Below are 22,199 nucleotides of genomic sequence, written 5' to 3'. Positions count from 1 at the left end.
AAGGCCCAGTTTTTTGGGGTGAGGCCATAAGGTGGCAGAACTGAGCATTGGACACTGAGACCTGCCTCTTACAGCTGAGATGCCTGTAGTTTGAATATGTGAGGGGTATTTTCTATCTTGTCTTATAGGATTATTAAGGTTACCTGTTTTTGGGGAAGAATTAAAACAGGCATCTCCAAAACAAAAAAAAAAAATTCCTCAGCCTCTCTCAGGGAGATTCTCTTTCCTGTTGTGGTCAGATAACCCCTAAGTGCCTTTTCTCTGCAGGTGGAGGCATTGCAGGGCCACCGTGTGGTCGACGTTGCCTGTGGCAGCGGAGATGCCCAGACCCTCTGCCTCACGGATGACGACACTGTCTGGTCCTGGGGGGATGGGGACTACGGCAAGCTGGGCAGAGGAGGCAGTGATGGCTGCAAGGTGCCCATGAAGGTATTTCTCTTGACATTTCTGGGGCCCTTGGGTGTGAGGTCTCTGGAGCTCAGGTTGCTTATGGGCACCATCCACGTGCACAAGCCCAGGGCCCTACTGGGCTCATGTCCTGTCCTATACTGCATCAACTTCATCTTTTAACTTCTTTGGAGAAAATATAATGGGTTATTATTGGGCGAAAAGTGAGTGAAAGACGCAGAGGTATAAAGATGTAAGTGCTCTTTCGTGCTCTCTTAGAAAGTGAGGAATCACATAGTCTGTAGTTTTGATTAGTATGTAGCCCTGTTTGAGGAAAACCAACCAACTCATTCAGTTTACTGAGGTCTGTACCTATGCAGTGTACTAGTACTTGCTGAAAGGCTGCATTTGGCTTAGTCAGAAGCTGTTAGATGGACATCTTGTGAGAAGCCAAGAGAAGAGGCTTCACTTAAGCTGAGTGGCTCTGGGTAGTTTATTAACATTTGTGGTCACAACTGTATTTTGCCTTTGTGAATAGGTAGTTGGCAGAGGGGTTTCGTTCATTGGTGTGCTTGGGTCACTTGCTGGCTGCCTAGCAGCCTGCAGCTGTGATTTGCTGTGGACTTGGGAGTGCAGGTGCTATGAAAGAAAGCTAGAAGCTGTCTCTGCTTGGCATCCTCTCTTGCTGGTGTTCTGAGACTGCCCGTGTGGAATAGAGGCCAGCACGGTGCATGGGCAGCCTGGGAGGGGGTGGAAAGCCACTCAAGGCCAGTCAGAATATGAACCTGAGCTGGGACTGCCAGGCTGTTCTTCTCAGAGCTGTGCCGCTCAGTACAATAGCCACTAGCCATACCTGACTACTAAAATGTTAGCTTAAATCAGAACTAGTAAGTAAAATTACAGTTGACTCCCTTGCTTAACAGTATCCACATTTCAGGAGCTGATGTGCTTCCATGCTGGGCAGTGTGGACACCATAGGCTTCATTATCATGTGGTGTGGCATTGGCAGGTGCTGGCTGGAGGCAGGGCATGATGAAGGAGGTGGCACCTGCACCTCTGTGTCATGAGGCTGTGGCTGCTCAGGGCCTCCTTGGCAGGTGCTGCTGGAAAATGTGGGACTCAAGGCTGCCTCCTTGTCCTAATCACCACTTTCTCTTTTCCCTTATAGTTAAATGAATTTTATGCAACCACATGACAGGTTGCTTATGATTTCCAGATTTAATTGTTGACTTTTTTATGTTGAGAAAGCTTTAGACTTAACCAGGATTGAAATGTCAAGTACTTGGGGAGAGGGGGCACTGGAGGATATTAACTGATATCATTGTGATGGGGGTGGGGTGAGGAAAAAACTAAAAGAATTAAGTCATTACTAATTTAAATTCATAATTAAGTATGAGAACTTGAGTCCAGGAACAGTCACAAGTAATAAGGAGCATAGTTTGATAGGTGAAGAAAGATGATAGCTAGGTAAATGAATCCCAATAAGACCTCTGGTGCTGGCTATGAAGGTTCTGGACCCTTGAGCAGGCAGGGGCTGGGAGTGGATTCTAATATGGGCGTGATCACCATTGTGTTTAATTGGAATAACCTGGGCAGATGGATTGCTGGTATTAGAGGGCCAGAACCCTGTTTGTCTTGGCTACTCCTCCCTGTTACCTGCTCCTGCTCCACTGTGGACTTCGACGTCTCGGAAGGCTGATGTGAAGTGCAGGGCTTGCTGGAGAGTGGGGCTGCCATAAAGAGAAACTGAGTCAGGAGAGTGAATTCTGGGAACAAGCAGTGTGTTCATTTATACGGCAGGTCTCATGGGTCTCTGGCTGCCTGTGGCCTCTGTACCCTCAGAGCCTTTTGAGAACATTTGGTTACATGGAGCAAGATTTTAAGTTGTAATAAATATTTGGCATAGGAGTAAGGGTTTTCAGAGTTCTTTATTAGATTTAGTTTAGTATATGGGTGCAGCCATCAGCAAAATCCTTGATTCAATCAGTCTAATTGAACCGTTTCCCTTCTAGATTGACTCTCTTACAGGCCTTGGAGTGGTTAAAGTGGAATGTGGATCCCAGTTTTCTGTCGCCCTTACCAAATCTGGTGCTGTTTACACTTGGTATGTAAGATTCTGTTTATTTAATTCCACCAAAACCAATGATTGTTAATTTGAAGTTACATTAACTGTCTTTCTGTAGACTGAAATGTAACTTCTGTGGCAGGCTGCAATTTCTGTCTTCCTGTAGGTGTTTGTACCAGAAGGTGGGGCAGCATGGTGAACCAGATGGCATTGTACTCATAAGTTCCATGTTCTTGTGTGCAGGGGCAAAGGTGATTATCATAGGCTGGGTCATGGATCTGATGATCATGTTAGAAGACCTCGGCAAGTCCAAGGGCTGCAGGGGAAGAAAGTCATTGCCATTGCCACTGGCTCCCTGCACTGTGTGTGCTGCTCTGAGGACGGTAGGTGGAGGCAATTTTGTAACTTGGAGGTGTGTGATCTGAGAGGTCAGGGATGAATGCACAGCTGTAAGGTGGGGGTGGGGGGTATGGAGGGATTCATTACTGTATTCTGAAAAGACATCTGTGGTGTTGGCCCTTGTGAATATATTGTGTTTCATGGCAGAAAAGAGTTAGCAGAGCAGGGCTGCTGTGGCTGTTTTTATTTATTTTTTCTTAATTGCAGTATAACTGCTTTACAATGTATTAGTTTCTGCTGTATGATGAAGTAAATCAGCTATATATATGTATATATATATGTGTGTGTGTGTGTGTGTGTGTACGTATGTATGTATGTATCAGGTCAGTTTAGTCGCTCAGTTGTTCTGACTCTTGTGACCCCATGGACTGCAGCATGCCAGGCCTCCCTGTCCATCACCAACTCCCAGAGTTTACTCAAACTCCTGTCCATTGAGTCTGTGATGCCATCCAACCATCTCATCCTCTGTCCCCTTCTCCTCCCACCTTCAATCTTTCCCAGCATCAGGGTCTTTTCAAATGAGTCAGTTCTTTGGCATCAGGTGGCCAAATCTCCCCTCCCTCTTGAGCCTCCTTGCCTCCTGACCCCCATCCTGTTCCTCTGGTCATCGCAGAGCCCCAGGCTAAGCTCCCTGTGCCGTGCGGTGTTTCCCACTAGCCATCTGTTGCACACATAGTACATACATGTCAGTCCTCATCTCCCGATTCATCCCATTCTCCCCTTGCTCCACACGTTGATGGCTATTTTTAGAAAGGCCTGCTTGTGAGGTTGGCCTTTAACTGGCTTCTGGGAACCTGGATTTTAGGCTAACCCACTAGCCCTGATTGAAAGAGGCCTTGTTAGAATGTTTGAAAAGAGTGTGGTCTCTGCTGAAACCTGCTTCCTTCTGGGGGCGGAATCTGGAACTTGGGTACATGCTGAACAGAGGTGCCTGCATGATCTCCCCAGTCAAAGTCCTGGGCACTGAGTTTCTAATGAGCTTCCCTGGTGGACAGCACATCACACGTGGCCAAGCTTGTTACTCAGGGATCTAAATATGTCCATGTGACAGCCCCTGCAGGGGAACTGTTGGGAGCTCGCTCCTGGTTTTCTCTGCACTTCATCCGTGTGCTGTTTGCTGATTTTGCTTTGTGTCACTGTAGTGAACTGTGGCTCTGTGTATGATATGCTGAGTTCTTGACCATTTTATTTACTTATTCTCATCAGATATTTAAAATTTTTTTGTTTTCATGTTGTTGGACTCATAGTTTCCTAATTTATTTAATGAGTTATATATATGTAAGCTTGTTTCATGCAAGGGGATGGGCACAATAAAGGACAGATAGGGTAAGGACTTAACAGAAGCAGAAGAGACTAAGAAGAGGTGGCAAGAATACACAGAAGAACTATACAAGAAAGGTCTTAAATGACCCAGATAACCGCAATTGTTTGTGGCCACTCACCTAGAGCCAGACATCTTGGCGTGTGACGTCAAGTGAGCCGTAAGAAGCATTAGTACAAACAAAGCTAGTGGAGGCGGTGGAATTCCAGCTGAGCTATTTCAAATCCTAAAGGATGATGCTGTTAAAGCGCTGCACTCAATATGTCAGCACATCTGGAAAGCTCAGCAGTGACCATAGGACTGGAAAAGGTCAGTTTTCATTCCAGTTCCAAAGAAAGGCAATGTCAAAAATTGTTCAGACTACCATACAGTGGTGCTCATTTCACATGCTAGCAAAGTTATGCTCCGATTCCTTCAAGCTAGGCTTTAGCAGTACATGAACTAAGAACTTCCAAATATACAAGCTGGGTTTAGAAAAGGCAGGAGAATCAGATATCAAACTGCTGACATCCGTTGGATCATAGAGAAAGCAAGGGAATTCCAAAAAATATCTACTTCTGCTGCATTGACTATGCTAAAGCCTTTGACTGTGTGGATCACAACAAATTGTGGAAAATTCTTAAGAGATGGGAGTACCACACCTTATCTGCCTCCTAAGTAACCTGTATGTGGGTCAAGAAGCAGCAGTTAGGACCAGACATGGAACAACTGACTGGTTCCAAATTGGGAAAGGAGTACAACAAGACTGTATATTGTCACATTGCTATTTAACTTCTATGCAGAGTATATTATGCAAAATACCAGCCTGGATAAATCACAGACTGGAGTCAAGATTACTGGGAGAAATATCAACAACCTCAGATTTGCATATAATAACACTCCAATGGCAGAAAGTGAAGAGGAACTAAAGAGCCTCTTAATGAAAGTGAAAGAGGAGAGTGAAAAAGCTGGCTTAAAACTCAACATTCAAAAAAAGAAGATCATGGCATCTGGTCCCATCACTTCATGGCAAATAGATGGGGAAACAATGGAAACAGAGAGAGACTTTATTTTCTTGTGTTGCAAAATCACTACAGATGGTGGCTACAGCCATGAAATTAAAAGACGCTTGCTCCTTGGAAGGAAGCTATGATAAACCTAGACAGTGTATATAAAAAGCAGAGCCATCACTTTACCAACAAAGGTCTGTACAGTCAAAGCTGTGGTTTCCAGCAGTCATGTATGGATGTGAGAGTTGAACCATAAAGAAAGCTGAGCACCGAAGAATTGATCTTTCAGACTGTGGTGCTGGAGAATACTCTTGAGAGTCCTTTGGACTTCAAGGAGATCACACCAGTCAGTGCTAAAGGAAATCAACCTTATGAATATTCATTTGAAGTACTGATGATAAAGTTGAAGCTCCAATACTTTGGTCACCTGATGTGAAGAGCTGACTCGTTGAAAAAGACTGATGCTGCAAAAGGAGAAGAGTGTGGCAGAGGATGAGAGGGTTAGATAATGTCACCGACTCAATGGACATATGAGTTTGAGCAACTCCAGGAGATAGTGGAGGACAGAGGAGCCTGGCATGCTGCACTCGATGGGGATGCAGACAGTCGGACACAACTTAGTCACTGAACAAGAAAAAAAATATAAGCTGTTGCTGTTACTTACTTTGATGCTCAAATCATGCCCTATTTCATCTCCTGGAATATCCCCACATTATTCCTTGAGTACTTCTGTGCTTTCTAGCACAATAAGACATTCTATCCTTATCCTCAGTCTTTATGTCTCAAACCTAGAATTTGATGTTTCCCCAAGGAGTCCTGATGCCTTTGGAGGAAAATGGCATTTAAAAGACAAGATCTGGTCTATAGGTGCTCATTGCTAAAGTGCTATCACTGCTGTCAGACCTTCTTAGAGGACAGAGCTAGGGAATATATGTGTAAATAATATACAAAATTACATTTGTGTTTGTTTTTGTATGTATGTATGTACAGTGAACACAACTTGTTCACACCAGTACCCCAAGCTCTGGTTTGAAACCACCGATTCATTCTAGTTTTCTCTCTGCCCATCCTTGTAACTCCTTTCTCTTTTGTAAGAAACCTGGTCCTCTAATGTAGCAACTTACTCTTACTGTAGTGGCTACTGGCCCATCATTGCCTTTGACTTCTCCCCCGTGTGGATCCTTAACCTCATTCGGGTTGTGACTGCCCCGCCCACTCAGGATTGTGCCCTCTCATGGGTATACAGCTCCCTGCTTTGGCCTGCCTCTCCTACTGGGCTTACCCTCTTTGTGGAAGCCCTTGTCCCTGTGCATTCTGAGTCTGTGCACCCAGCTGTGCCTCTGCAGAGAGGCTCTCTTCCTCTTGCTTGCACTCTGACACCTGCCCAGTGGCTTTTGGACTGAGCTATCCAGAACAGGAAGGGGAAGGACACAAGTACCCCGCCCTTCATTGCGCAAGCCTTGTAGTTTGTAGAGTGGTGCTTATGGCTGCATGGCATCTTGAGGAGTCTTTGTGAATCTGGCAAGGCTTTAGTTCTGTGACATCTCTACAGAACTAAATTCACTTCTGTTCTAATCACCATCGTAATCATACATGATTGGAGTCTAGCATGGTATGCTGAAAAGCGTGATTCTCATCAGTGTTTGAATCTTGTGTTTAGGATAGGAATAACCATTAGGAGAGCACGTGTTCCGTTAAGACAAGGATTTTGTTTAGTTAAAAACTGACTTTCTGTTCCTTTAACATACAAAATCAATTTGGATTGTTTTTACCATCTGTTTTGATGTTACTTGTTCGGATTAAGAGCTGCTTCCAGGTACATGCTTAGTCTGGTGAACAGACATGGTTGGAAAAGGAGTTTTAGCCAGCAGAGGCTGTCAAGAGTCCTGGGAATCCTGCTGCCTTTTAAGTATTGTGATTCAAGACATCTAGGTCACCATAAATGTAACATTTGCCCCGATGACTGCCAACAGTCAGTTGGAGGATAGTAAGGGCTGTATATGTGGGAAGATGTAGTGGTTGTGCATTTACTGGTTCTTGTCTGCAAGTCCTGTTCTCAATCTGCTGCTTTAGGTGAAGTTTATACGTGGGGTGACAATGATGAGGGACAGTTGGGAGACGGAACAACAAATGCCATCCAGAGGCCTCGGCTGGTAGCTGCTCTTCAGGGTAAGAAGGTCAACCGTGTGGCCTGTGGCTCAGCACACACTCTCGCCTGGTCAACCAGCAAGCCTGCCAGCGCTGGGAAGCTCCCTGTACAGGTCAGTTGGTTGAGCCAAGTGGGCTAGCAGGCATGCAAGTCGTGACAGAGTTATCTATGTACTAAGTTATGGGTGTACAAGCATGCACACACTTCCTTCCCCTGATTCATAATGATAAAAACAGTATTTTAAGAGCCTTAATTACCAGTTTCAATCCCTGGGTCAGGAAAATCCCCTGGAGTAGGAAATGGCTACCCACTCCAGTATTCTTGCTTGGAACACTCCATGAACAGAGGAGCTTGGCGGGCACAGTCCCTGCAGTCGCAAACAGTCGTACATAAGTGAGCACTCACACATACAAGAACCTTAACTATGCACACTTGTCAACATTCTGTGTATATCAGTGTGTCACCTTTATTAAAAATTTTATAAACTATTCTGGTAATACAGATTGTATGTTTTCTGTAGTAAATATAATTCTATAAGCTAATTTTCTTTTTAGCATTCTCCTTGGTTTACATTTCTTGGCTCAGGCAAAATGGCCAGAATATTATCTTTAAAATGGCAAGATTTTTTCAAAACAAACTCAGAAGTCATAGTGCTTCTTTGTTTTCAAGAACTGTATTTTCAACCCATCTACTATACTGTGGCTTAACTGTGCATTTGACACCTAAATTGACATAACAAGTTTCCATGTTTCAGGTTCCCATGGAGTACAATCATTTACAGGAAATCCCTATCATAGCACTGAGGAACCGGCTGCTGCTGCTGCACCACATCTCCGAGCTCTTTTGCCCCTGCATCCCCATGTTTGACCTTGAGGGCTCTCTCGATGAAACTGGACTTGGGCCATCTGTGGGGTTTGACACTCTTCGAGGAATTCTGATATCCCAGGGAAAGGTACTGCTCTGGTAACAATTTTTACTGTAGGTGATGTTGTTATCCTCAGTAACTTTTAATCCAACAAAAATTTCTAAACCAGAAATACACTGAAAACGGCTCATTTAGCAAATGTTCACAGAGCACCTACTATGTACCAGGCTCTGTCCTGGGTTCTTAGAGTGCATTGGTGACAGACAGACACAAATCCCTTCTTTTTTGGAGCTTATATTAAAAATGGTTAGGTGCTATGATGTCCCCTTGTAATCTCTTTCCCACTACCCCACCTCTCAGGAGGGGGTTGGCAAAACTAAGCTTCCATTCTTACAGTGCTCTCTGCTATCCTGGACTTGAGGCTTTATGGCAAATTCCTACTGGCAGCAGGAAGGAAAAAAAAAATGAGATAATTTCTTCTCCAGGTATGTCTAGCAGAGGACCCAGAAGTTATAGATTGCTTAGATGAAAGTATTATACTAGGATATGTAAAAATTCCTGGTTGAAGGTAATTTATGAGACTCTGGAAAGAATCAGGAATGAGGGCTTCTGAAAGGTGTCAGACAGATTTTGACCCACTGACATTTGTAATAATTTCAGCTGTCTAGAATTGAGATATCTGAAGTCATCAAGTTTCTGGCAAGCATCTTGGCAGGATGGCCTAGAAGAGGGTCAGTTACTGTATGCTGGGGGGTGTTTATACAGGGAAAAAAGCATAGAGGTTAGGTTAAGGAGTCCTTGCCCTGAGGGTTCTGATTCTGTGACATATAGGGTTTTTTTTTTTTTTTTTCGTTTTTTACGTATAGGGTTTTTAATCCAAGGTCATGGCCTGTTTTTAATGATAATAAAATTTAGATGTTTTGGAGTAATGTCCAAACAGATTATTTTTCAGGATTAGCTTTATTTCCTAAAATTCCTAGCCAAAAAAAACTAGTGCACACATTTTATTTTTATGTGTGGCTTAGAGACATGTCGGAGAAGGTGATGGCACCCCACTCCAGTATTCTTGCCTGGAAAATCCCATGGACAGAGGAGCCTGGTAGGCTGCAGTCCATGGGGTCACAAAGAGTCAGACACGACTGAGCGACTTCACTTTGACTTTTCACTTTTATGCATTGGAGAAGGAAATGGCAACCCACTCCATTGTTCTTGCCTGGAGAATCCCAGGGGCGGGGGAGCCTGGTGGGTTGCCATCTATGGGGTCTCACAGAGTCGGACACAACTGAAGTGACTTAGCAGCAGCAGCAGAGACATGTAGGCAATGATGGGGATTGTGGTAATGGAAAAATTTCTCTGATAATGGGGAGCAGGAAAAAATTGTGGACGGGTAAAATCAAATTTGAATCTTTACTTCAACCCTTTTTCAGTAATAAAAATGGCAAATTGATTCCTTTCATCGTTATTTTAATCCCTCAGAGTAGAGGTGATAATGCTCAATAAAAAGGAGAAAGCCTCTCCTTGTGGGGAGAGCAGAGAGGCAGCATCTCACACAGTGTGCAAGTCTCCTGCAACTGAGTTGGGGTTGGGGGCCTCAGGGAGGCTGAAAGGGTCCCTTAGCAACAGAGGATCAGCCTGTTTTGGTCCTAGTTAGAAAGGACTGCTTCTGCTGGGATTTTTGGAGAGTAGGTTTTGTTGGTGACTGTGGAGTCAGCAGAGCCCAGAAGAGAGTGCATCTCAGGAGGGTGGGACTAGGGGGCCGCTGCTCTGTGGGGAAGGGAACGCTTGCCCAGAGCTGGGGGAAAGCGGAGGTCAGGAAGGGTGAGGGCAAAAGTAGCTGGTCGGTGTGCAGGATTGTGTGCGGAGGGGCTTACTCTGCAGTCTCCTGTGTGGTGTAGGGTGTGTGTCTGAGGCCCCCTCTGTGCAAATGGGAGCATCTCTGCCCTCGCCTCTTCCACAGGTGGGAGTTCCTGGGGCTCTGACTTAAGAGCAGTGTGCCCTACCCTCTACTCTCTTAGCCACCCTTTCTCCAGAAAAGAACGCAGGGGTCCACTTGTGGGGCCCGTGTCTGCCAGTGGCCCTGTCTCCTTTGAGGGTCTCTGGGGTCTGGTCCCATCCTCAGGCATGTGCATACCATCGCAGGGCCTCCCTGTGTGCTGGGGCCCATGCAGGCATGCTTCCCCTGGGTAAAGCTGGGACCTGTTCCCTTTCCTGTCGTCACCCTGGGTTTCTTCCAGGTTTCTTTCAGTGCAGGGTGCCAGTGTCTCCCCAGCCCCACCCCGGCCCTGGCCCGCTCCCCTAGGCTCCCTGACTGCTGCTGCTTTATGTTGGGTGTCTTTTTCAGAACAGCAATGCTGAGGTGTATTTGGTGTCTCAGTCACCAACTGCAGTGCTGGACTTGCAGTTTGGCTGGGAAACCTCAGGTTTCTCGTTAGCCCTGAGCCTGGCCTGAGACCTGAGTTAGAGCAGCTGCTCCTCAGGCTCTGGCCCTCTCCCCTCTGTGTCCAGGGCATTTTGGGTGCCTCCTGCCCCCAGATGGCAGGCAGGGAGCAGTGCCAAGCACTGGCCCTGCTGGCTGCCTGAGCCTCTGCAGGGACTTGTGTACTGATGCCAGGCTAATCCCCTGGGCCACCTCAGACCTGAAAAAGGGAGTGTCATGATGTGAACTATCTATGGGTAATACTTTCTGTATGGCATTCTAAATTTTGTTTTGGTGTGTTCTAGGAAGCGGCCTTCCGAAAAGTAGTACAAGCCACTATGGTGCGAGATCGCCAGCACGGCCCTGTGGTGGAGTTGAACCGCATCCAGGTAACAAAATGGACATGTTGTCTGTTCACAGATGCGATGGTTTCATGGTTGTGAGTTGCATCGCTGCAGCCTGGGACAAGTGCTTACAGCAAGACTCTTGTGCCCTTGGTTAGAGAGCAAGGTGCCATGTGTGTGGGATGCCCTGTGGTGCTGAGACTGCCAGGTGACCATGTAAATGGTTTTCTTTATAACACGAAGAAGAAAAGCTTATTTCAGATAACCTGGGAGCACAAATCCAGATAAGCAAAAAGGGAAAAGTAAAAATGACCCATATTTCCACCACATGTTGACAAGTGCTGCTAATGTTTGGGGAGTATGTTATAACCTGAGCTAGACTTTGGTAACTTGCTCTCTGTTCCCCTTAATGCATTGTAAGCACCCAGATCTCTGTCCCGTGCCATGGGGCCGTGCTGCGATTATTTCTGCTAACCAGCGGCACATGCTGATTTTTCTGCTATGGCCTGGAAAGTTGGGCCTGCCTTTCTGGGATACAGCAGGGGCAGCTGGTGTGGCTCTAGCTATGTGTGTGTCTTCAGTCACCCACTTGGTTTAAGTTCTGAGATGCAGAGCAGGTTTCCTGTTCACACCAGCCTCACACCCTCCCCAGTTCTGATGGCTTACTTTGCCAGTTTAATAGGCCAAAATGACTAAGACTAAGACTTTGCATCGCAGTAGTAATCAAAGAAATGAAAAGGAGACTGTCTCTGGATTTATGCTGCTGCTGAATGTATATAAGCTTCACGTTAAAAGAATTAAAGCAAAAGGCACTAATGATGACATTGTGTGTGCTTGACATTTACCATGCAAATGAAATTGGTCCCACCTCTGAAGCAAAAGCGAGCCATGAAGAACAAGGGCTTTGTTCCTGAACCTTCTTGTTAGCACATGATTTTTACCCTGATGTCGGTTATATGACTAGAAATTCTTCCAGAGTTGTTCTTGGGGGCATTTTTAATTAAGACAACAACTCTTGTCCTTTGTTGGAGAACACATGTGACCGTGCTGATGGAAGTGATTAATTCACTGACGTCATAATGTTTAATGTGAGGCTGGAGGTCAGTCAGCCCATTCCACAAACAAATGGACTGGTTAATTAGATTAATGAGAAAGCTTTTATTTCCCCCCTTGGAGAATCATTTTGGTTTTCTCTACATTACTAGGTTTTAAATACTTAAGTTCATACGTGCAGAAGGCTGATGGCTGCAGATTGTCTAATTCAGACAGTTGGGTGTTCTTGGGTCTCAGGCTTGCCTCGGCCGTGCGCGGGCACCATGTTGGGGCCAGTGGCCCAATGTGGGTGTCCAGGCCCAGGGGCCCTGGTCATCTGGGAACCTGGATAACTTGGAATCTGCGCTAGGCACGTTTCTCAGTCATTGTGTGCTTGATGCCTCTTTCTTTCTCGTCTTTCTATCCCTAGTACCTTGAGTTATGAGTCTGTTGGGTGCATGTCTGAACAGACGTGACTAGATAAGGATAGATAAGAGGGCAAACAGATTTATATTACACATTTTTTGAAAGACGTATAAGTAACCTTCAGTGCAGTGTACAGTGCTCGTTAATGTTGGAGCAGCCACTCCAGCTACCCAGAGACCCTCAGGCGCCAGAGCCAGATTCTCTTCAATTTAGGGCTTCATACCCACTCTTAAAATTAGAAAGAACTTCCACAAAGGTGGAGATAAAATAGAGCAGAGTGGTGGAGGGAACAGTCTGTGAGTCCAAGTTGAACGCAGACACCAGTAGTCACCCAGAAAGGCGGTGTAGGTGGCCTCTTCCCTGTACTCTCGCAGGGCTGAAACTTTTGTGGGGATGCCTGTGGAGAGATTTTCTTACTTTATGCTGAAAGTGCCCTAGAGACACTAAAAGTAGGCTGTGTTCTTGGAGGGTATTTCTGTTTGAATTTGATTTAGTTTTGTAACAGGGTCTAAAAATCAGTGTATATTAAAATTTTTTATTATAGGTAATGCAGTTATGGAAATGAGCACATTTCCAAAAATTTAGAAACTTTAAAGACAATTAAAACTACCTATATTCCTGCTGTTCAGAGATGCCAGGTAACACAACCCTGTCCTTGCAGTGTCCTGGCTATATTCATAGAGCCATGCTCCTTCATAGCGGCTGAGAGCATCAGGCTGTGTTAACTGGTACTGTAAATGGAAGTGATGTGATCTTTCAAGTGGGAAGCAAGTCTGTGTCTTACTTGCCCTCGCAGAGGAACACATCTTCTTCCTCTCTGTAGCTCACTTTTCCCCCAGGTATTGTGTGCCTTAGAGAGCTACTGAGGCTAAATGAAATGACGTATGAGAGCGTGCAGCTGAATGCGTGGCGTGTAGGAAAACTCTCTCCACAGGAAACTGTTGTTGTTATTATTGTCATTGTTCTTTTAGTCTTAAGATTGATCATTTCTGCAGTAAGGAAAATTAGCTGTTAAACTTACCTGAGAACTCACAAAGAAGTTAAGGATGATGAGAGTTTAGCCAGAGGAGTCAGTGTAAAAGTACATTTTCAGAATCACTTTTCCTTAACTTCTCATTTTGCCATCACTTCAGACTGAGCTTCCTGGGTGATTCTGAAGCACGGCCTGAGTAGCTGAGTAAGGGCTTGAGGCCACTGTTCTGATCTGTTGAGGCATCTTATTAGGTTGGTGCAAAAATAATTGCAGTTTCAGACCCTGAATTTTAAATCATAACTAGACTCAAACACATCTTTATTAATCAGAATAGGAACCATTACTATCAACACATTTTTGCCAATGAGAAATAAGTTTGTTTATTCCTGTAGCATAAAAATCCAAGCCTCAGGATTTCACAAACTCTTGGAAAGCATTTTCTGCCTTCTGCTGGTTGTGGAAGTGTTTTCCCTTCCCTCAAAGTTGTTGAGATGCTTGAATAAGTGGCATCAGTTGGCGAGAGGTCAGGTGAATATGGCAGATGAGGCAGAGCTTCATAGCCCAATTTGTTCAACTTTTGAAGCATTGGTTGCACAACATACGGTTGTGCGGTTGTGCGTTGTCATGGAGAATTGGGCCCATTCAGTTGGACAATGCTGGCTGTAGGCGTTGCAGTTTTCAGGGCATCTCATCGATTTGCTGAGCGTAGTTCTCAGATGTAATGGTTTCTCCAGGAATCAGAAAGTGGCAGTGGATCAGACCAACAGCAGATCACCAAACAGCGGCCATGACCCTGTTTTTTGGTGCAAGTTTGGCTTTGGGAAGTGCTTTGGAGCTGCTTCTTGGTCCAACCGCTGAACTGGTCATCACTGGTTGTTATATAATCCACTTTTCATCTCACATCACAGTCCAATCGAGAAATAGTTTGTTGTTGCATAGAGTAAGAGAAGATGACACTTCAAAATGACGATTTTTTTGATTTTCAGTCAGCTCATGAGGCACCTACCCTACTGAGTATTTTCACCTTTCCAATTTGCTTCAAATGCCAAATGACGGTAGAATGGTTGATGTTGAGTTCTTAGGCAACTTTTTGTGTAGTTACTAGAGGATCAGCTTTGATGATTGCTCTCAGTTGGTTGTTGTCACCTTCTGATGGTCAGCCCCTATGCTCCTCATCTTCAAGGTTTGTCTCCTTTGCAGAACTTTTTGAACAACCACTGCAATGTATATTCATTAGCAGTTCCTGGCCCAAATGCATTGTTAATGTTGTGCATTATTTCTGCTGCTTTACAACCCATTTTGAACTTGGAATAAGAAAATCACTTGAGTTTGCTTTTGGTCTAACATCATTTCCATCAGTTCAGTTCAGTTCAGTTCAGTTCAGTCGCTCAGTTGTATCCAGCTCTTTGCGACCCTATGAACCGCACGTGGCACACCAGGCCTCCCTGTCCATCACCAACTCCTGGAGTCCACCCAAACCCATGTCCTTCGAGTTGATGATGCCATCCAACCATCTCATCCTCTGTCATCCCCTTCTCCTCCTGCCCTCAATCCCTCCCAGCATCAGGGGCTTTTCCAGTGAGTTAGCTCTTCGCATCAGGTGGCCGAAGTATTGGAGTTTCAGCTTCCACCTCAGTCCTTCCAGTGAACACCCAGGACTGATCTCCTTTAGGATGGACTGGTTGGATCTCCTTGCAGTCCAAGAGACTCTCAAGAGTCTTCTCCAACACCACAGTTCAAAAGCATCAATTCTTTGGCTCTCAGCTTTCTTTAGAGTCCAACTCTCACATCCGTCCATACATGACCACTGGAAAAACCATAGCCTTGGCTAGACGGACCTTTGTTAGCAAAGTAATGTCTCTGCTTTTTAATATGCTGTCTAGATTGGTCATAACTTTCCTTTCAAGAAGTAAGCGTCTTTTAATTTCATGGCTGCAATCACCATCTGCAGTGATTTTGGAGCCCCCAAAAATAGAGTCAGCCACTGTTTTCACTGTTTCCCCGTCTGTCTGCCATGAAATGATGGGACCAGATGCCATGATCTTCATTTTCTGAATGTTGAGCTTTAAGCCAACTTTTTCACTCTCTTTCACTTTCATCAAGAGGCTCTTTAGTTCTTCTTCACTTTCTGCCATAAAGGTGGTGTCATCTGCATATCTGAGGTTATTGATATTTCTCCCAGCCATCTTGATTCCAGCTTCTACTTCCTCCAGCCCAGCGTTTCTCATGATGTACTCTAGTTTAAAATAAATATAAAATAAGCAGCAAGTAATAAGTCATTAGCAAAAAACATAAAGCAAGAAATGCACATTAAAATGATGTAGAACATAACTGCATTTATTTAAGAATGTATTCCAGTGTCAAATGGCAAATTTCCACAGTGCAAAACCACAGCTACTTTTACATCAATCTGGATAGCTTATGATGAGAAACACAGGTGGGATAAGTGATCATACATGGAGACACAGTGATCCCAAGGGTTGAGTAGAATCTGTGCAGGTGAGGAAAGGAGGGAAGAAAGGTTCTGTTCTGGCCACACTGGTGCATCCAGGTTTGGTCTCAGAGCCACTTGATGTGCCCCTCCCAGGGCTGATGGTCTGCTTAGAGGCCGCTTTCAGGCATCCTGCCTCTTCATGGAGACACTGGGTAAGGTTAAATACAGTGTGAGGATAAACCAGGTTGCAGTTACTGCCTACTTGAGCTGCTTGCAGCTTTCCCTGTGGTCTGTGCTCTCTCAATAGTTGCCACCCATCCTCATGTGCTGTGTGTGCTGGTGAGCGGGCCCTGGCCTGGCTGACACAGCTGTCTAGTAGGCAGCCTGTATCAAGGGCAGAAGAGAGAGGAGCTCAAAGCTGGTCTTTGGGGTCCTCAGCAGGTGTGGGTGAGGAGACGAGGACAGGAGTTAGTCTTGGGAGGTCCAGCTGCCCTTCATGTTTGCACAGGCATGCTCAGGTGGTTGTACTTGAGTTAGCTCTGTGCTCACAGTGGCCCGAGGTTGTAGGGGTGACACCAGGCATCTGAGTGCTGTTTGTTTTCTGTAGAGGGACCCCACCCTCGCCCCCACTGTGACCAGGACAGGGCAGGCGAGGGTAGCAGGAGGGATGATCAGCTGCTGAGCACTGCTTTGGATGCAGGGGTTCTGGGGCTGGTCAGCTTGTGAAGATGGCACCCATGTGCTTTCTGTTGTGGACTTTGTTATGTATTTTCCTTCTTTCTGTCTCTAGGTCAAGCGTTCAAGAAGTAAAGGGGGCCTCGCGGGCCCTGATGGGACCAAGTCTGTCTTTGGGCAGATGTGCGCTAAGATGAGCTCTTTCAGTCCTGACAGCCTCCTCCTCCCACACCGCGTCTGGAAGGTCAAGTTTGTGGGTGAGAGCTTGCATGTGTGGAGGGGTGTTGGTGTGAGAGGAGAACTGGGAGACCCCCCAGCTGCTCCCCAGGGGCCTCTGATGCAGTCAGTGACTGTGAGCTACTGACCCTCCTTTTCCCTAGGTGAATCTGTGGATGACTGTGGTGGTGGCTACAGTGAGTCCATAGCTGAGATCTGTGAGGAGCTGCAGAATGGACTCACCCCACTTCTGATCGTAACACCCAACGGGAGGGATGAGTCGGGGGCCAACCGGGACTGCTACCTGTTCAGCCCAGCTGCCAGGGCGCCTGTGCACACCAACATGTTCCGGTTCTTGGGTAGGCCTCTCATGTGGATGCAGTGCTGCAGACGTGCAGCTCCGTGTGCTCTGCTTAGTGTAATGGCTGCTCTGTCTTGAGACTGGTGGTGGCTGTTGTAAATACCTGCTTTAGCTTCCTCACTGTGTAGCTGCAGGGACATGCAGAGCTGGACCATTAGCAGCTGTGTGCTAAGGACCAGATGGTGCCTTTGTCGCTCAGAGGATCTGAGATACGGTGTTTCTGCATCTTAAACATATCCGAAACTTGGGATCACATCTTAAAGAGTCTACATTTGGCCAGGCCCTCCCTCCTGGTGAGGGTTTGCATCCATCACTCATGGCACTGCCTCCAACTTCCTTGAGAAGCTCCAGCTGTCTGCTTTGCCATATAAGGAGCAAGGATTAGCCACTGTGGCTACCACTGTTGGTGGAAAGAGCAAAGAGTTATAGACTTAGTCCATAGGAACAGAAGCAAGTAATGAATTTTAGTGTACGGTATCAGGCTGCAAGGACAGACCTAAGTCTCTGTGAATCGGGGCAGCGTTGGTTTCGAATGCACTGAGGCCCCAGTGCCGAGCTCATCTCCACTGTGTGCTTGAGTGGACTGGGAACTTTGTCATCAGCACCAAGTATATCCTGTCTTCTGTGCTTTGAATGAGCAGGTGTGTTACTGGGTATTGCCATTCGGACTGGAAGTCCCCTGAGTCTGAACCTTGCTGAGCCTGTCTGGAAGCAGCTGGCTGGGATGAACCTCACCATTGCAGACCTGAGCGAGGTAACCTCCAGGAGGGAGAGGACAGAGAAATGGGACTCACTGTGTGTCCAGTGCAAAGCATGGTGGGGGTCACCTGTGGTCTGGTGAAGAGGGGCAGCCTGCCCTGAGGTCTCCGCATACTCACGATGATCAGTCTGCTGGCCATCTGGTACCAGAGTGGCAGTGTGGACACAGGCCAACCTGTTTCCAGAACTTGATACCTGCTTTGTGGGCTTTGCCACTTGTACAGTCTTGTCAGATGAGAAAGCTTGCTGTCTTTCCTATGGCACAGCTGAGCATGTGGGCAGGCAGCTGGGGGCAGTTTAGACTCCTGGGGCCTCTACAGGGTGTGGTTCCCTCAGTGCAGGTGGGACTCACCTCTGACCAACACAGTCACTGTCAGCAAGTGATTTTAAGGACTTCCCTTGTTGCAAACTCTTTCTTCAGCTCCATGGGTGAAAGCATTTCTCTCCTGTTCCTCCTTTATTTCATGGCACACGCAGTGCACTTGGAGCCTTGCCGCAGGCTCCAGGCAGATGGAGACCTGGCGTGACCATGTATGGGATGTGAACAGGGCCGGGGGCAGAGGAGCAACGCTGCTCAGTAGGTGAACTCCCTTCTTCCCTTGAAAGGTTGACAAAGATTTTATCCCTGGACTCATGTACATCCGTGATAACGAAGCCACCTCAGAGGAGTTTGAGGCCATGAGCCTGCCCTTCACAGTGCCTAGTGCCAGCGGCCAGGACATCCAGCTGAGCTCCAAGTACACACACATCACTCTGGACAACCGTGCAGAGTATGTCCGGCTCGCAATAAACTACAGGTATGTGACTGTCTGCCTTCCAGAGTTTCAACTCAGTAAATAGCAAAAATAGCAGAAAATGGTTTGCTTGGGTGGCAGCTTTTTTTCCATAAGTAAAATTTAATGGGCTTGGCTCCAGCGATTGCTGCCTACAGTCATCAAAGCTTCTTTTGTGGTTAGAGTCAGAGTACTTACTATTTTCACCTGAGATTCCTGGCTCTGGCTAGAACAGCGAGGTGCAGAGTCCCCTGTTGGACTCTGCCAGCAGAGGTCACAGGGCCTCTGTGTGCTACCCTTCCCGGGGCAGGGCTGTGTTTGGATGGTCTCCACCCCTCACGGGGCCCTTGCACTACCACTCAGTTGTGTTTGCTGCATTGCAGACCGGCAGCACCATCCATGACCTCTGCCCACTGTTTCCTTAGTGTGGTCTTTGGAAGCCTTGTCCTCCAGCATCACCCGACTGGGTGTTGGGATGAGGCCCAATGTATCAGGTGGGCTTTGCTTGCTGGACTCTGGCTGAGCGCAGTCCTTGCAGGCACCCTGTGTCATCCACCTGTGTTCCATTCTGTCTCATGCCCTAACTCGCCAGTCACGAGGACCTTGGATACAGCATTGACTTTCAGAAAGTTCTTAGCTTGTCTGTTGTGGGACCTGACTCTGACTCTGCATGTCTGATTATGGCTCCTTCTGAGAAGGAGGGAGAGATGGAGAATTGTGTCTTGTAATGGGTATAGCTGTGGCTCATTTTTGAGGTAGAATTCTGTGGGCCAGTCTCGCTTCTCAGTCCACGAGAAGCTTTGAGACTGTGTCTGCAAAGCGCACACCTTGCTCGTCCACATAATGAGACTTGGCGTGATCTGCATGAAATGCAAAGCGGATGTTTTCTTTCAGACTCCACGAATTTGATGAGCAGGTAGCTGCCGTTCGTGAGGGGATGGCCCGAGTCGTGCCTGTCCCTCTTCTCTCTCTCTTCACCGGATATGAGTTGGAGACGATGGTATGCCCACCCTTTCTCTGTGCTTCCCTGTAGCGCCCTTCTCATGGTAATCCACTGAATCAGCACCACCAGTTAACCTCTCAGTTAAATCTCTCTCTTGGAGGTCTGAGATCTGCTCATGCCTTTTGAGTGAAGTAAGACACGCTCAGGAAGCGAGTATTCGCTGCCTCCCATTACTCCCCTCCAGCTGCTCTCACCTGACCCTCCCCACCCCAGCCCTGGTAGAAAGCTGTAATATGCTTATGTGAAGTGTGTCCCTCCACAGGTGTGTGGCAGCCCAGACATCCCTCTGCATCTTTTAAAGTCTGTGGCAACGTACAAGGGGGTGGAGCCCTCTGCACCCCTGATCCAGTGGTTCTGGGAGGTGATGGAGTCCTTCTCCAACACTGAGCGCTCCCTCTTCCTTCGCTTCGTGTGGGGCCGCACAAGGCTGCCCAGGACCATCGCTGACTTTCGGGGCAGAGACTTCGTCATCCAGGTGTGGCTCCTGCATGTCCTTTGGGATCAACTGAGAGTTATGCCCCTCACACAGAGCTCTGCCGCAGATGAGAAAACAAACAGTTCTTTCCTGTTACATGGTTTTCCTACCCTCTGGAAACAAAATGAAAAACACTTAACTTCTCTGATATGAGAGCTCAGAATTTTATGACTACAGGTGTTAGGTACCAGTACCTACTTCTAAAAAATGTATCCACCCCCAGAATATGCTGCTATTAAGTCAGCATATTCTAGATTCCGAGCACACACATCATGGAAAAAAGCATTTATTTGAGTATCTGGTTGAATTAGGCAAATCAATAAAATAATCCTGCTTACTGAGAAAAATCAGAGTGCCCATTCAATTGAGGCTAAGAGTTCTGCCTTGAGTTCTGACTGGTCAGAATCAGGCTCTGTTTACCTGCCGGCCCCTGGGGTTGAAATCGCAGCAACCAATTGCTATTTTTTACTGAAAGTCCTAAGAATTAATGAGTTGCTCCTTTTTATTTCTGAAATTGACTAGATGATATTTTTTCTGATACGTTGTTATTCTTAGTCAAAAACATCATGCTGTATGTGAATGAGAGTCAACTCTAATGAACATAATAAAACAGATTGCAGTTTTACCTGTCCTGTACATGGTCTCTGATTATTTAACATTTTTCATTAACAGGTGTTGGATAAATACAACCCACCTGACCATTTCCTTCCTGAATCCTACACATGCTTCTTCTTGTTGAAGTTGCCCAGGTATTCCTGTAAGCAGGTGCTGGAGGAGAAACTGAAATATGCCATCCACTTTTGCAAGTCAATAGACACAGATGATTACGCTCGCATAGCCCTCACAGGGGAGCCGGCTGCAGATGACAGCAGTGACGACTCAGAGAATGAGGATGTGGATTCATTTGCCTCAGATTCTACCCAGGATTATCTAACGGGACACTGAGCTGGATAAATGCCATCCACCACAAGACCCCACTAGACTGACTGAGACAGCAGAGTGCTACAGTTCAGAGTTCAGGGCGTGATAAGTGCCAGGAGATGGGTTAGTCCCCTAGTGTGTGGGATAGCGATTGGAGAGTTAGCCTTGCACTTGGAAACTTTGTTAAAAGGGTCTTCTAACCCACAATGCTGCATTACATGTAGGACTTCGTGTTTACTAAAGTGCGTAAAGGTTTTAACATGAATGTTGAATTGCAGCATCCCCGAAAATCAGTAAAAAGCCTTTTCCCTTGTGGGTGAAATAGATATTTTCCCCTTCCTTTTAAACGTTGTGCATTGCCTTGATTGTACATTGGAAATACTGTGTAACAATGAAATCCTATTATAAATATTTCAATTAATTTTCCTTGAAATTTGTTATTAAAAGTTTTTTGAACATTAAATGATCAGTATTACTTGAATGCATCCAGAAGTTATTTAAACCAAACCAAAACAAAAAGGCTGCCAGCTCCTGTCTCCTCCCCAGGTGCTCACGCCAGCATTTGCAGTGTGTGACTGGAGCCAAGTCCTCTCCGTGAGCAGTGTCGTCACTTCTGTCATGGACAGTACTATATATAATGTTTGTGTCATGTTTATGCCTAAATTTTGATTCTCTATAAATAAAACATTTGTCACAAAATTGTAAGCTGATCTTTCATATGTGGTTAAAACTAGCACTGGTGGATACACTACCACCAAAATATAGATGAGTGTTTGATGCAGCACTAGTTAAAGTGGATTCCAGTCTCATTAGACTTTTTTTGTTACAGAACCAAACTCATTACGGTGACGGAGGGAGTGGTCATCAGGAGCTGGGAGAGGTTTAGGGGAGTGGCTGGGGTCAGGAACCTCTCCTGCCCTCCATGCCATCCACCTGGGCAACTGTGGCTCCCGTAGGCCTAGGGGCGAGGGAGTGTTTCTGGCTCAGTCGGCCATGGGGTAGGATTTGAGCTGCTTGTTTTGGGATTGTGTCAAGTACGCTCTGCAGAGAGAAAGACTGAGATTGCAGTAGGAAGATTGGTTGACAGGCCTGATGCAGTAGAACTGAGGTTAAATGGTACCAGATGGAGGCCAGAGGTAAGTGTTTTATGTTGGGAGACTGCTCAGGGATCCAATGTGTGCATTAAAAGATCCAAAGAGAAATTTTCTTCTGGGCA

The 22,199-nt window shown here is 46.3% G+C and overlaps 1 protein-coding gene across 8 annotated transcripts in view; it reads left to right on the top strand.

Annotated features, from left to right (window-relative positions):
- Positions 1–21,682, top strand: part of HERC2 (HECT and RLD domain containing E3 ubiquitin protein ligase 2) — a 243,534-nt gene extending 221,852 nt beyond the window's left edge. For all 8 annotated transcript variants that reach the window (XM_004004470.5, XM_012129843.4, XM_060409588.1 and 5 more), the window contains 13 exons: positions 268–429; positions 2,400–2,491; positions 2,696–2,835; positions 7,235–7,422; positions 8,065–8,262; positions 10,897–10,980; positions 16,591–16,732; positions 16,856–17,050; positions 17,694–17,806; positions 18,418–18,608; positions 19,479–19,584; positions 19,850–20,062; positions 20,735–21,682. In XM_004004470.5, coding sequence (XP_004004519.1) covers positions 268–429; positions 2,400–2,491; positions 2,696–2,835; positions 7,235–7,422; positions 8,065–8,262; positions 10,897–10,980; positions 16,591–16,732; positions 16,856–17,050; positions 17,694–17,806; positions 18,418–18,608; positions 19,479–19,584; positions 19,850–20,062; positions 20,735–21,007 — 2,097 coding nt within the window. In that variant the 3' untranslated portion in view covers positions 21,008–21,682. The remainder of the gene's footprint in view (positions 1–267; positions 430–2,399; positions 2,492–2,695; positions 2,836–7,234; positions 7,423–8,064; positions 8,263–10,896; positions 10,981–16,590; positions 16,733–16,855; positions 17,051–17,693; positions 17,807–18,417; positions 18,609–19,478; positions 19,585–19,849; positions 20,063–20,734) is intronic.
- Positions 21,683–22,199: the final 517 nt, after the last annotated feature.

The sequence above is a fragment of the Ovis aries genome, chromosome 2 (genome assembly GCF_016772045.2).
Source record: "Ovis aries strain OAR_USU_Benz2616 breed Rambouillet chromosome 2, ARS-UI_Ramb_v3.0, whole genome shotgun sequence".
Lineage (NCBI taxonomy): Eukaryota > Metazoa > Chordata > Mammalia > Artiodactyla > Bovidae > Ovis > Ovis aries.
This window is presented reverse-complemented; position numbering and strand designations above follow the sequence as displayed.